This window comes from Nomascus leucogenys, chromosome 3 (genome assembly GCF_006542625.1).
Source record: "Nomascus leucogenys isolate Asia chromosome 3, Asia_NLE_v1, whole genome shotgun sequence".
In the NCBI taxonomy this organism is placed as follows: Eukaryota; Metazoa; Chordata; class Mammalia; order Primates; family Hylobatidae; genus Nomascus; species Nomascus leucogenys.
In genome coordinates, this window is record NC_044383.1 from 119509323 (window position 1) to 119524282 (window position 14960).

A 14960-nucleotide genomic window follows, 5' to 3' on the forward strand; every position below is an offset into this window, starting at 1 on the left:
CTCACAATACTTTAGATAGACTTTCCCTAGAGTAGTCATGGTATCCTAAATATTATTCTTCTCTCATTTGACCAAGAACAAATGAATGAAACCTCTAAAAATAACCACTCTGCTAAATGGTTATTTTAATATCTAAGGGAATTTCTAATTCATTCTTTCATCACATGCCTGTTAAGCATTGGTTATAAGTCTGGGACTCTGTGGGTAGTAAATAGCAAAAACCCTGTAGATGTGTTCTCTGCATTTACTGTTACTACTTTGAGAATAAATTAAAACAAGCAGAACTTTCTAGTAAGTTCTTTGGGGTAATTATGCTTTGGAAAGCCGTGGGTGTTAAAAACTAAAAAAAGTTAAATGATAGGAAGCTTGTCTGTCTCTGACTTTCAGTTGGGAGCATATGTCTAGTTTGTGGTGGTCTGGAGCTTCCTCAGCCAGTCCCAAGGTCCAGTCATCATGGTCTTGAGGAAAGTGACATTCACCTGGGGATAATTTCTATGTATTCATTGGGCAGTTCATATACTTTTTTGACGATGATAAATCATAGGCAAGAACCAGTAGGAAAGAAGGTTCTTTTTTTTTCAGATATGCTTTCCTTTTAATTCTTGTTTTCCTCATACAAATTTAATGGACATAAGACTTGTGGGATTTGGAGTGAATTTTATGTTTACATTTTAAAAAGAGTATTTCCCCCTCCCCACCCCTTCCCCTTCTCTCCTCCTACTCATTCCTCTTCCTCCTCCTCCTCTTCTTCTTCTTTTTCCCTTCCCTCCCCTCCCTCCCTCCCTCCCTCCCTCCCTCCCTCCCTTCCTTCCTTCCTTCCTTCCTTCCTTCCTTCCTTCCTTCCTTCCTTCCTTCCTTCTTTCCTTCCTTTTTCCTCCTCCTTTCTTCCTCTTCTCCCTCTCCTCCTTCTCTTCTTCTTTCTCTTTTTCCTTCCTCTTCCTTTCCTCATCCCCTCCTCCTTCTCTACCTCCTCCTCCTTTTTCTTCTCTCCGTGAAACCGTGTTTTTTTTCTTTTTTCTTTTTTTCTTTTTTTTCCCCCTCCATCTCATGGTACTGATTACCATGTTAAGGGCATAGAAGACATTACATAATAAAACAGGATGACAGTCTCTTTGCTGGTCAGTTTTATTTTCATATTGTGTAAGTGTATACACAAGATGCAAAAGAGACTACAGAGTTAATCAAGAAAATAATTGATTTCCCAGATTATAAAAATGTCTAGACTTTGTATTAAAAGCAAAAGACAGGGATTTTTGAAAATGTAGCGTTTTTGTGAGTTTGTTTTTTAAGCATTCTTCTGAGATAGAGGAGGAAAAAATTACTTTGTGAGTTGGAAAGACAATGCTGTATCTTCAAAGCTTAAGACTTACTTTTAAGTGGTACTGTTCCTATTGCAATTCACATTGCACACATGTTCCTCATGGTATATATTCAGTAGAATACTTTTTTGCTTCCAAACCACATATTGGAAGTAAAACTCCTTGGATTCCATAGGTTGCATAGTTAAGTTATTGAAATATGAACACCCAGAAATAGTGGGCTTATAAATGTATATTGTACATTTTTCATATTAACCAAGAGATTTTTGAAGTTTAGTCTACTCTGCATATACTTTTAAGACCATAATAATCAGATATAGATATATGTGCTTGAAGTGAAATTGTGCAAAGCTATGGATTTCACCATCTTTAGAGGATTTACCACATACTTTTGTCCAGAAATAGATAGCATGGCCTAGAAGTATGAGTTATTCTCATCCTTTACCTCTATGGGTTAAAAACCACAAAGTTTAAATATAGTCTGCAAGATATACTGAAAATATATGTGTGAAGCAGTGCTAAACTTAATTGATATGTTGAGACATATATAAAACATACAGCCACTAGACTGAGAAAATGAAAATTAGTGTATGAACATTTTAGTTAATGCTGTGCTTTGCATCAAAACCTGGTGTTTATTATTATGTGCTTTTAGTAGGAGACAGAAGCAGTATCAGTTGGAAAAACATTTCTTAGTGGATTCAGAACAGTATAGCTTTCTAGCTCCTAAGTGGGAGACCTGGTTCTTTGGTTTCTTTGTTCCTAGTTAGGCTTATCCCCAGTTATTTCAGCTGAACATTTTACATACTAATGGAATCCAGGGAAGGGTATTTGGCAGCTGTTCGTGGGATAATAATGAAATACACTATTTATGCTGCTGCTATAAAGTGTGGGGGGTATTTTATAGACAACTTGGTGAACAGAGCTGTATCCACTTTAATAGTGTGTGAACCTGAGTGAGGAAGTTGTATTTTCATATGAGAATAACTAGTACTCTTTTCTTACAGGTAAAGAAAACGTGCACAGAATCAGATGTTTCAGAATCTCAGAATTCCAGGTACAGTAAAATAAAGACCAAGACTCCACTAAGGAGAATTGCAATTTTGGAGCACTAGTAAGATATTATACCTGAGACACAATTGTGATTTGAAACATTGAGCTTCTTGAAGAACTTACCTTTATGGAAACTGTATATCATGCTGGCTGGCATACCACTACTCATAATATTAGTAAAAAGGACTGGATTGAAGTCAGTTTTAAGGAACAATAGTGGAAATATCTCTAGAAATACGTGAAAAAAAATCCCTTGGCATCAAGTTAATCTTCATTTTTTTGTTCTAATTTCTTTTTATAATGTTTTGAATCTAAAATTGTGCCAGATACTGAATAACTGTCAAATCTGTGTTTACAAAAAAAAAAAAACTATGATATTTCTTTTTCTTTGCAGTGAAACATTGCTAGATTTTGAGAATGTTGTCAAATTAGGAAACTCATAGTTAATTTGGCATTCTCGTTTGGGTTGTTTGGAACCTGTGGAAATGATGAATTAAAGTGGTCAGACCACTTCATATAGGAATTTAGCACCATTTAGTTGTTTGTGGTTGAACCAGATGCCCAACAGATTTTTTTAGACCTACACATTTTCATTGCTTTCATTTCAAAGTCCAGGCTGCAATTTTGAATGGATAAGTAAAAGTATCATAAATACTATGACAATAATAAGCACATGTTCTTACTATGCTATGAGTGATATGACTTAACCTATTTGTATTCAATTGAGAGATAGGTCTCGGTTTATTTTGTCCCACTTGCTCCAGCATATAGTGCATGTAGTGATTTTCTTGGTACATGAAAACATTGCATATCTGGGTAAAATGTTAATGGCCAAGACCAAGGTGGGTGGATCACCTGAGGTCAGGAGTTCAAGACCAGCCTGGCCAATATGGTGAAACCCCATCTCTACAAAAATACAAAAATTAGCCAGGCATGATGGTGGGTGCCTGTAATCCCAGTTACTCGGGAGGGTGAGGTGGAAGAATCACTTGAACCCGGGAGGCGGAGGTTGCAGGGAGCTGAGATCGTGCCATTGCACTCCAGCCTGGCCAACAGAGCGAGACTCCATCTCAAAAAAAAAAAAAAAAATTTAATGGCCGTTATGTTTTTCTTTTTGTAGAGTAAGTGTATCTTATGTATAGTCCACTTATAGTTTGAGTAACTCTTGTTTTGTTGTATGCAGTATGATATTCCTATAATTGATTCCTATACATATTATATTAAAATGATTGCATATGGATTTTCCCTTTGGATCATGAAGAGCATATGATATGATATCCGATTTTTGATCTTTGATCTTTGTTCTGTGTAATTAGCTATCAAAATGGAACTAATTTTAGATTATTGGAGCGTTAGGAAATGGATGAACCACTAAATATTTTCCTACAAAGCAGAGTAGTTCTAGGATGTGCGAACAGAAGGGAAGACTGGGGCTCTATTCCTTGGAGGCACCTCCTTCCTAAGTATTTGCGGACCTATATAAGTGACCTGCCTATGACTTGCTTTGTAAGGATGACATATGCAATTAGATAATTTTTGCAAGCAGCTGGTCTTGGGAGTTAGGAAAAACGGAACAATATAATCATCCTTATTGTTAATATTTCATATCAAAATTTTTTAGCTTTGAGGCTACTCAGGATTTTTGGACAGATAATACTATGCTTAAGTAAATTTTAAACTAACAGAAAGCAATCAAACTGATTCATTGTTCATAGTTGGTATCAGTAAGTTGGAGAAGAAATAGAGTTCAGAGCTCAGTGTATTTAAACCTGAAATTAGGTCATTCTTTTTTATCTAGAAAATCCCAGCCCATGTGGCCTTAAAAATATAATTTTATTTTTAAGAAAAAAATAGTTTTTTTAAAGACTGCTTAAAATATATTTGTCATTTAATAATAAATGTCTCTCTAAATGGAAAAGTAGCCAAAGTTCCTGGAAATCAGTGGTTAGTTGCCATGGATTAGCTGTTTAAAGTTTCCTAATCTAGAATATAAATGGGTAAAATCAGGCAAATCAATTTCTAAGAACTTCATAACTTCGTGATATCAAAAACAAGCAAACAAATACAATAATTTTTCTTAAAATGTGAGATGGAAAGACCTTCAAGAAGACCTAGAGTCATTTATTGGTTCAAGTTTGCCCAGACATTTTGATAGTGACAGGTCTCCTCTCTTGACCTGTGGTACAATGGTCAATCTCCACACTCTGGTCAATATCTATCAATAACGTAAAAATGTGACTGTTCTTGGATCCTGTATTTATTCACCAATATTAGGTCTGAGAGTGCCAGAACTGGCACTTAGTTAATGTATTGATGGAACACCAAGGAGAGAATAAAAGTATACTAAAGAGCACTCAGCACAAAAAGGATACAAGAATTTACTGAATAGTGAACAAATTATATGCATGTACTGAGGTTCAGTTTTTGTAACCTGTCAAAAAACAAAAAAATGACAACCAAACAAGAAAAATGTCTCTAATATAGACACTAGGCAGCATTATTTTAATACATACATATATGGGTACATTCTTTTCTGCTCATTAAGAACCACAGGGCCTGATGTGGTGGCTCATGCCTGTAATCCCAGCACTTTGGGAGGCCGAGGCGGGCAGATCATGAGGTCAGGAGATCGAGACCATCCTGGCTAACACAGTGAAACCCCATCTCTACTAAAAATACAAAAAATTAGCCAGACATGGTGGCGGGTGCCTGTAGTCCCAGCTACTCAGGAGACTGAGGCAGGAGAATGGCGTGAACCCAGGAGGCGGAGCTTGCAGTGAGTCGAGATTGTGCCACTGCACTCCAGCCTGGGCGACAGAGCGAGACTCTATCTCAAAAAAAAAAAAAAAAAAAAAAACCACAAAATATATATATTTTATATATATCTATTATATATATGTATATATTTTTTCTCTCTCCTCTCTGTGTGTATCTCTCTCTCTCTGTGTGTGTGTGTGTGTGTGTGTGTGTGTGTGTGTGTGTGTATGGAAGAGAGAGAGAGAGAGACAGAGAGAGAGAGAGATTCAGATTGAGATTTAAAGCCCGGGGCTAGGTAGTTTTATTCTAAACAAATATCAAGTAAAGAATTGAACTCAAAATGAAATACTGTATTCGCATAAAATGTGAGCCAGAGACCTACTGCCTAAAAAATGCTGCCTCACTTGGAACCTAAAGCTAATATCATTCATTTATTTAGTTAGCTTTATAGTATGTTGGTTTTGGATTTGAAATGATTAGAGTAAATGCAGATGGAAAGTGTTTTTACAGTAGGGAAATAATTAAATTGGGTGTGGAGACTTTGACAAGAGAATTCTTGAAGTGACATATGTATATCAGCAAATTCTTTTTCTTGCTTGGCCTTAATTCTTTTGGGAAGAAATGCTTGGGCTGCAGATGTAATTGTATATTGGGAAAAAGAATTTACAAACGCATGGAATATAAGTAAGGCACCAAACTATCTTCTTTGAAATAGCATTACATGTATATAGTATAAGCCAGACGTCAGGGATAGTATTTTTTCCCTGTTTCCTAAAGCTACTAAACTTGATGTCATGTGGAAAGGGATATGATGTGCTTTGTGTAAAATTTGACATTCCTTAAATGTTCTTCTTTTTTTGCTTTCCTCTGTGTTGGTAACCATGTCCAGGATGTGCTATCGTTCCTAAACTAATGTTAACCATAAAATGAATTTATGAGAAAAACAAAATTAATATCCTTACCCTAAAATTAAGTTTGTTACTAGATAGACCATCTTAAAACATAAACTGAAATGATATTTTGCATTGTTGTTTTTTTTCTGTCTTCATGGTGAATTTATTTGTGTCAATTTGGGTCCCATTTGACTCATCACTGAAAATACATGGTTCCTGTTTAATGTAATAAATAGCTCCTGGACAAATGAATTTTACAGCAGAAGTTTCCATGAGTCTGATTTTTTTAACTCCTCTACTTTCAGTCCTTTTTATTTCTGATAATGAGGTGAGGAAATGATTTATCTCATTCTCGTATTGCATACTTTACAAATATCTTAGGGTGTCTCTGTGTTAAAGTAGTCCCTATAACACACAAATGATTTCTCTGTTGAATTTCTATTTCTGTTTCTCTTTGCTTTTTCTCTCTTGGGCCACTGACTAGCATTTTCATCAAGAAGAGAGCAAAGACATAGGAAGAAAATAAAACTCAAAATAGGAAATTCTTATTTTATACTTGTTTTGTTAATTAGAGAGTGAATAGAAATAGAAATTGTGGTGAAATTGGGCTGTGAAGTGACTTATCAGGAGTTAAGCCAGCTCTTGTCCTTTAGTAGCTTTGTTTCATCCTGGCCACAGTGTCACCAGTAGAATATAGTAAGGAGATCTAAGGAGAATCTTAAAATATAGGAAGAACTTATGGTATGTATGAGCTAAGATGATAGTTTCTCCACATGGAGAATAACAAAACATTCTGTGGGTAGTGGGGAGGATTTACTCTTCTCCACTTCGTAAGTTAAAGAAATTGAGTTTGCTGAGAACTTAATGATTACCTGAAATTAGCAAAGGCCTTGGCCTGTGTCTTCTTGCCCTAGTCTTTACTAACTTTCCAGTTATTAAGAGAAAGGCAAAATGACTTTGCGGTTTTTAAAGAAGCATTGGAATTAGTTTCAGTTTAATATGTAATATTTAAGTGAGCCTCAGGGAGTTTATCTATTCAATGTCTACATGAAACAGCTTAAAAAATGAAATTCCTAACTCCTATTATGTAGACAGTTGTGATTTAATAACGTTTAATATATTCAATTATACATACTTATTTGCTAGTAAAATAATTATTGCAGTACTTCCAGAAGACTGAAATGTTTATCTGCATATAATTGCCGGTCTCAAAATTAAATGCTGTATTGTTTTCAAAGCAGGGAAAGCTGAGGGCTCCTTTGTGAAACATGCATAGTATTTCATTGTGTCAAATCGGAGGCACATCTAGCCCAATATTCTGTCTCCAAGAAGTACCAAAAATCATTACTGCCCGTTTGCGTTTTTCTCAAACCTGGAAGTTTGGAATATAGTTCTAAATACCTTAGATTCTCTCAGTAACACGATCTGGTTGTACAGTCCACAGAATTAGGTAACCATTTCTTGGACTTAATTATATTATTGTCATATATTATCTTTTTGACTAACGAACCCAGGAAATTACTAATCACAATGCAAAGTAATAATTAATTCCTTTAATTATTAAAAACCACCTCTTTCAAATTACAAGGCATACTTCCCCTGAAAATGATAGATATTCTAATAAGTAAATATTCTAAGAGTGTGATTTAATTCTCATGTCATTTATTTAACCTGAGTCATATTATAGCTTAATCTTTTTCTTCCCAATTTGGGAAGTGTTTTGTCTTGTTTCAAAGTCTGGCCTCATGTGGATGCTTCTCTAGTCTTTTCATCATTTTTGGCTGGCATTTACTGGAGATTTTCAGAATTTGTTTTACCTTTTCTGGGGTGTGCTGACAGATTCCTGCAGCTGTGGATGCAGACGGGGCTGTGAATGAGGGTGAATGCTGTCCTCTGTTTTGCTGTTAATTGTGTCTTCGATAGCTGACCTATCTTGATCCTTTGTTCATGGTGGCATCCTGTGCTGATTTCCTCAGATAATTGTCTGTGGTGTCTGCCAAATCACTTATTTCAGTGATAATTGCAGAATTAAAAAACAGTCTCGGCCAGGCACAGTGGCTCACGCCTATAAACCCAGCACTTTGGGAGACCGAGGCGGGTGGATCACCTGAGGTCGGGAGTTCGAGACCAGCCTGGCCAACATGGTGAACCCCCGTCTCTACTAAAAATACAAAAATTAGTCGGGCATAGTGATGGGCACCTGTAATCCCAGCTGCTCGGGAGGCTGAGGCAGGAGAATCACTTGAACCTGGCGGGCGGAGGTTGCAGTGAGCCATAATCATGCCACTGCACTCCAGCCTGGGTAACAGAGTGAGACTCGGTCTCAAAAATAAAAAAAGTCTCAAAACATAGACTATTGTTTCCTAAATGTCTTATCACATGTGTGCCCAATTGGCCCTTCTAGTAACTCATTGGGAACTCCTGGTAACTTATCTTTATTGGCCAGTGTAGCTGAGTGTTATTTGTACACTTGTTGATTTCTCTCTGCACTTCCCCTGTAGAGTTCATCATTTTCTAAGATTAAATGAATGGGCAAATGAGAATAAAATAGTACATGTCCCTTCTCATTGTTACTCAGAGAATAGTTGCTTATTATGTGTTTACATTGAAGAAGACTCAGCCTAAAACCCATTAAGGAAAAAGGATAGGCTGCAACCAAAAGGAAGAAGGGCCTCACTGTGGCATTTCTTCATTCACACCGTGTTTATTTAACCTTTGCCTCACTGTCTTCAGCTCCCTAGGTTTTATTCTTGATGCTTTTGATTTCTTTTGTTTCATACTTTTTCACGTATAATCTCTGTTTACAACTCTTGATGTGGCCCACAGTGCCTAGCATGCTCCGCCCACGTCCTTCTGCTTCTGCTCAGTGTGCATTAGCTGCTTCTTGTTAGGAGGTCTGCATTCACCAGTGCTACTCGCCTCTCTCTACAGAGGCTGGGACTCTCCTTCCCTTTCAGTTTCTCCTTTCCCCTCCCACCTTTGCTTACCTACATCATTTCAAATGATCTTCCGGATGTTTTGCGCCTGTTGCAGCACTCTCCCCTTCTCTAATTAGAGACAACTTAATGGTTATTCATTTCACTACTATAGAGACTTAGAGCTTGATTTCATAGGTCAGGTATCTACAAACTGTGATCTGAAAGGAGAGATTGCTAGGGACAGACCTTTAAGTGGAGTGGCCGCCAAACTCCTGAAGAAGCTCAATGCTTTAAGGAAGGCTTCCCTAGCCAGCCGACTAGTCCAGCCCCACCATCACATGGCCACAGGGTACCATGTTCTTCTTCAGAGATTCTGCATTTGGTAAATGCCTCCTCAGTTCACCAGACTATAAGATCTATATGATTAGAGTTCATATCTGCCTTCGTTCACCATTGCCTCATTAGTATACAGCACAGGGCCTAGCACATAGCAGGTCCCTAGTACATATCTGTTAAATGAATGAATAACTTCCAAATACACAAATCTGGCTTGCAATTGCTCCTGGAGTATCTCTTTTAACCACAAATCCCTAGTGTAATTTCGTTAGGGATTTCTCTCTGCCATCTCAGCTCCACTTGTGAAAAATTATAATTACACTTCTTTCCCCAGGGTCTTTCCTTTCTAGTGATAAATAATTGTCTCAGTTGTCCTGTCTCAGAACTTTTGAGCAATCTTTGACTTCTTGCTCCCTTTCCTAATCCTGGTGGTCATCAAGTTGACATTCAGCTATAGCCCCCCAATTTTCTATGAAACCACGTTTTTTGAATTTTCCTCTGCCGTGCTTTTTGAATCTCTTTATCCTGCCTCATCTCACTGCCACTATGAAAGTTCAGAATCTTGCCATCTCACCTCTGAATGAATGCAGTAGGTCTTCACATGGCTTACTTGGGTCTAGACCCTGCCTTTCTGTTCTGCCAAGACTGTCAGAGAGGCTTTCTTAATGACACTTTCCATATGGTGTTGCCCTGTTGGTCAATTGATCAGGCAGTATTCAGTAGACAGAGTATATACAGAAGCATGAGCAAATAACCTTAAGAATTTATTTGTGCAGGAAGTAAAAATGTGAAAATATACTTTTTGTGCCTAATTACTGCCCACAAAAGGTCGGGAGTTTTCTGGGCTACCTGTTGTCCACTCTCCTAGTTCCCTTATTTTTATTTTTATTTTTCGAGACAGACTTTCGCTCTGTCACCCAGACTGGAGTGCGGTGGCAGAATCTCGGCTCACTGCATACTTCACCTCCTGGATTCAAGCGATTCTCCTGCCTCAGCCTCTCGAGTAGCTGGGACTACAGGCGCCCCCACCACCACACCTGCCTATTTTTTGTATCTTTAGTTGAGGTGGGGTTTTGCCATCCTGGCCAGGCTGGTCTCAAACTCCTGACCCCAAGTGATCTGCCCACCTTGGCCTCCTAAAGTGCTGGGATTACAGGCGTGAGCCACTGCACCTGGCCCTAGTTCCCTTATTTTGCTCTGTTAAATGTTGCTTGAGTCTCATTTTGTATTCTACCTATAGTTCCAAACTGACATAGCAGTGCATGGCTCTAACATTAGTCCCAGAACATTCTAGAAAAAAATATATACCAGTTACGTAGGTATGGTTTTCCATCTCCCCTGCTGTCTCCATTTCCTACATATATCATAGAGTAAAATCATGTATGTGTGAACTCTGTGGCCACCCAAGGGCATCTATTTTTAGGTAATACTTATCTGGTAAGTTCTACAGATGAAATCATTTCATTAGAGGGATAGAGGAGAATAAGAGCACCTGGGGGTTAGGAAGGGCTTTATAGAAGATTGGGGGGCTATAGCTGAACGTCAAAGAATAGATAAATTTTGAAGAAATGAAGGAAAGAGAACTCACAGTGAGGTACAGACAAACAAACAAACCAAAAAAACCCAGGAGCTGAAATTGAAAGGTATGGTTTTTGGATAGTCCTACTTGATCCAACGTGAAGAAATAGTAGACGAGATTAGAAAATTAGGGTAGGTTAGCACAGCTTGTGGCTGGTTTAGCTTGCTAGTTGTTTTAGTTAGGACTCTTATTGGTTGCAGCTACTGTTGTCAGCCAGTTGAAGCAGAAAAAGGAAGTTTTAGTATCTATTATTTTTTGGGTTTTTTTGTTGTTTTTTTTTTTGAGATGGAGTTTCACTCTTGTTGCCCAGGCTGGAGGGCTGGAGTGCAATGGCACTATCTCGGCTCACCACAACCTCCACCTCCCGGGTTCAAGCGATTCTCCTGCTTCAGCCTCCCGAGTAGCTGGGATTACAGGCATGCGCCTAAGCAAAGGGTTAATTTCTTAACTGGAGAAAAGAGGGCTCGCTGAATCTCAGAAGGTATGGGAGACACAGATTATCTCCCTGTTCATCTGTTGTTCATCTCTGTCCCCTTTGCTTCACCGTTCTGTGTCTTTATCTCTCTGGTTGACCAGCCTTATTTTTCTCCAGGCCCCACAACAAGAGGAAAATGTCCATGTGACACTGCTCCTGATTTTATACATTTGACTTCTTTAGCCACCCAGATAATAGATTCTTCTCTTTTTCATTATCTCAGTTCCAGATTTCTAGGGACGGGAATGTTTTCGGAGAGGCAGGGTCACAAAACAGAAATGTGGCTTCCAGGAGCCACCTCTGGGAGCCTATGAATTGGGTTGCGAGGAGCTTTCAAGCAAAGGATGAGGGGAGATAACCCACAAGTGCCCCCTACTTTCTACTACTTCCCTTCCCAGGACATTTTTTAACCTGCCAGTTTTATCCAGCACCTACCCCTCCCTCATCCTTCACTTTATAATCCAGCCTATATAAACTAGCATATATCAAGGAAATTGAAAATCCACTCCCTCCTTTCCTAATTGGAGACAACTCAATGGCTATTCATTTTACTACTATAGAGACTTAGAGCTTGATTTCCTAGGTCAGGCATCTACAAACCATGATCTGAAAGTAGAGATTTCTGGAGACAGACCTTTAAGAGGAGTGGCAGCAAAACTGCAAAGTAAGAGGAACTCAGTTCCCCTCTTTATATAAACTCTTGTACCAATTTTTGGCCTCCCTATACCCATCCCCAAGCCGACCAGTTCCTATTCAAGGGACCCAGTCTTCTCTTGGGCTCACAAATACCAATTCAAATGCAAATTGCTTTCTCCATTTCCTGTGTTTAGTTGTTAAATAATTGTCTAACTAATGCCCTCATTTTTGCCAAAATTAGTGTCTAGGTTTCAGCTCTTTAAAAAAAAAATGTTCAAACATACCTGCAGAAAGACAGTCAGCAATCAATAACCTAGAGCCCAGATTTGAAACTTGGCAAGCTCTCTTACAGGTATTGAGAACTCACCAATGGATTTCTGATCAGGTAATGATGTAATTAAAATTGTACTGGTGATGACAGATCAACCGTGACTCAGGTGCTTGGAGGCAGGGAGACCAGCTATGTAACTTACTTAAAAGGCTGGAGAGACACTTAGCAAATTGTGGTTATTTTGGGGAGGCACTACACACTATTTTTTTCATAGCTTAAACACATGTTCCAAATTTTCTACAGTGGATACTTATTTCTTTTGATTTAAGAACAAATACATGCATATAAAGCATGAAATAATAGATTTGGCTTGAAATGGGCATGGTGGCAGGGGGAAGGATCTGGCCTCTTCTTTCTGACAGCTTGCATTGTTCTTTAGAGATGAGAAAATGCCTGTCTTCCCCACATGTATTAGTGATTAATTCCAGAAAATGGCTGTGTTCCTGATCAGCCTCTCCTATAGTAAACTGAGCTCAGAAATCTTTGTGGTTAACAGTATAAAACTGTCGTTCTGGAGACTGTTAGCTGCTTTGAATTAATTTGGTCAGAGTAATTCCTCATGTAAAGCAGCATTTGTGCAGTGACTTCTATCCAGAGGACCTAAGGAGCTAGGACAAGACTCTGCTTTGCATCACAGGGGTAATTAGAATGTTGTCGATTGAGGTCAACAACCATCTCTGAGTAAACACCAAGATTGCTTAGGGGTTATTAAGCTTCATAAATCCTTATTTTGCACTTAGAGCATCGGCAGTGCAGAAGTTCTAGACTCAATGTGAGTAGAAGCATAGAAGCTTTTGCGGTCCACTTCATGCTTGGCCAACTTGAGATGGTAATAGAAAGGGGGATCTAATAGTTTTTCTCTCAGTAGTTCAATTAAATGCTTATTCTCCCCCTTAAAGGTAGTATTTATTGAACATCTACTATGGGTCGGGCACCAAATGCTTGAGATACATCAGTAAACAAAACAAGAGCATACATGGTAAAGGAGTATGTTAGAAGGTAATACATACCCACCAATTGAATAAAATAGAGAGGATTAGGAACATTGAGGGGGGGGATCGGTTGTGGTTTTAAATTGGGTGATATTTTAGCAAACTTGAAGGAAATGAATGAGTGAGCCAAGCAGAGAGCTGGTGGAAGTACACTCCCTTCAGTAAAGGCCTGCCTGGCATGTTCAGGCGACAGAGGAGGGGAGGACAGTGTGGCTAGAATAGAGTGAGCCCAGAGTTCAAAATTTGAAATAGCAATATTCTAGAAAAAGCTACTATTTCTAGTCTTTTGCATATTTTGGAAATACTTACTTATCATTTCAATAAACCATTTTCAAATAAATGTCTTGGACTAATTGCCTCTTTTGCCACTGCTACAAGATGGGGCTGATCCCCAACCAGGAACACCTCTCTCTGCCACACCACACACATCTTCTAAGACTAGGGCACTCTCCTGATCGGAAGGCTTCAAGATTCTTCACCAGTGGAGCTCGAAGCCTTAAGCCTTTTTCTAAAGTAGTGTTCTTAAAGTCTCAGTCTTAAATATAGATGAGGGCTTAATAGAGATTCCAAAATTTTGATTTGTAAAGGTACAGAGATTCTGCTTATTATCTTACATTTAATCATCACATTTCAGTTGTCTTAGCAACCTACACAGTATTCTCATTTGGTTTTCAATAAGCCGATGGATGAATGGGTTCTTTGTTCATGTGTTTATGAATTTCTATCACCTGATACTTGAAGTCTTTTGGGCATGCTTACTGTGCCAAATAACCGTCTTTATATTCCTAAAATTCATGTAGCTAAAATTAAGCTCTACTTTTTCTAAATATTTAAATTTCCAATGAGAGAATGTCCAACATAAGAATAGTTGGGAAAATGTATATATAAGTTGTATTTAAAAAATACTTTTGCTTTAGTTATAATTAATTTCCAAGGCTCCACAGATTTAGCAAACTCAATTGTCTAGCAAACCTCACCCATACAGACATATTTGAGAATTACAGAAAGAAAAAAAAAAAAGCCTGTGACAAATCTAGGCTTCATAGAGCTATCTCTGAGATGTTGTCTCAGAATGTTTTGTCTTACTGAAGGCATAGTTTTAAATTCTAAGTGAAGGAGTATATCGAAAATGTTTAACAAAGTACCTGCCACCATGTTATGTGAATTTAAATGACTGCTCTTATTACAAGTAGGCATAGTGATAGTATTGACAAGTGACAGTCTAATGACAAAAAGGAGACGAAAATAGCAAAGCATAAATGTAAGAATGCAAAATGCTTAGTCACATGAGATATTTTGGCATGAACACTGGAAGCCCAGTATGCTTTAGTAATCCCTGAGGACATTGATATGCCTTAGTACTGTGTGATGATTCTCACTAGTGTTGGTCACCCTGATTTTCTCAGTAAAAGTTAAATTACATTTAAAATCATAACATTTTAGAATTATTTATATACAAAATGATCCCATTAAAATATTTTAGAATTATTTATATACAAAATGATCCCATTTAAAATATGTTATTGCTTAAAATGACCACAGCTCAGCAACACACAATATTTGACTAAACCATAATAACCAAATTCCTTGAAGGTTCTGGATAGATGAGGTTATCTAGAATTATTCCTTTTTTATGCTAACATGAGCAACTCAAGCATCTGGATCACTTAG

The 14960-nt window shown here is 37.9% G+C and overlaps 1 protein-coding gene across 8 annotated transcripts in view; it reads left to right on the plus strand.

Annotated features, from left to right (window-relative positions):
* EYA4 (EYA transcriptional coactivator and phosphatase 4) overlaps positions 1–14960 on the plus strand; it is a 286653-nt gene that overhangs the window by 141509 nt on the left and 130184 nt on the right. For all 8 annotated transcript variants that reach the window (XM_012506148.2, XM_012506149.1, XM_003255733.3 and 5 more), the window contains one exon: positions 2327–2376. In XM_012506148.2, the coding sequence (XP_012361602.1) occupies positions 2327–2376 (50 nt within the window). The remainder of the gene's footprint in view (positions 1–2326; positions 2377–14960) is intronic.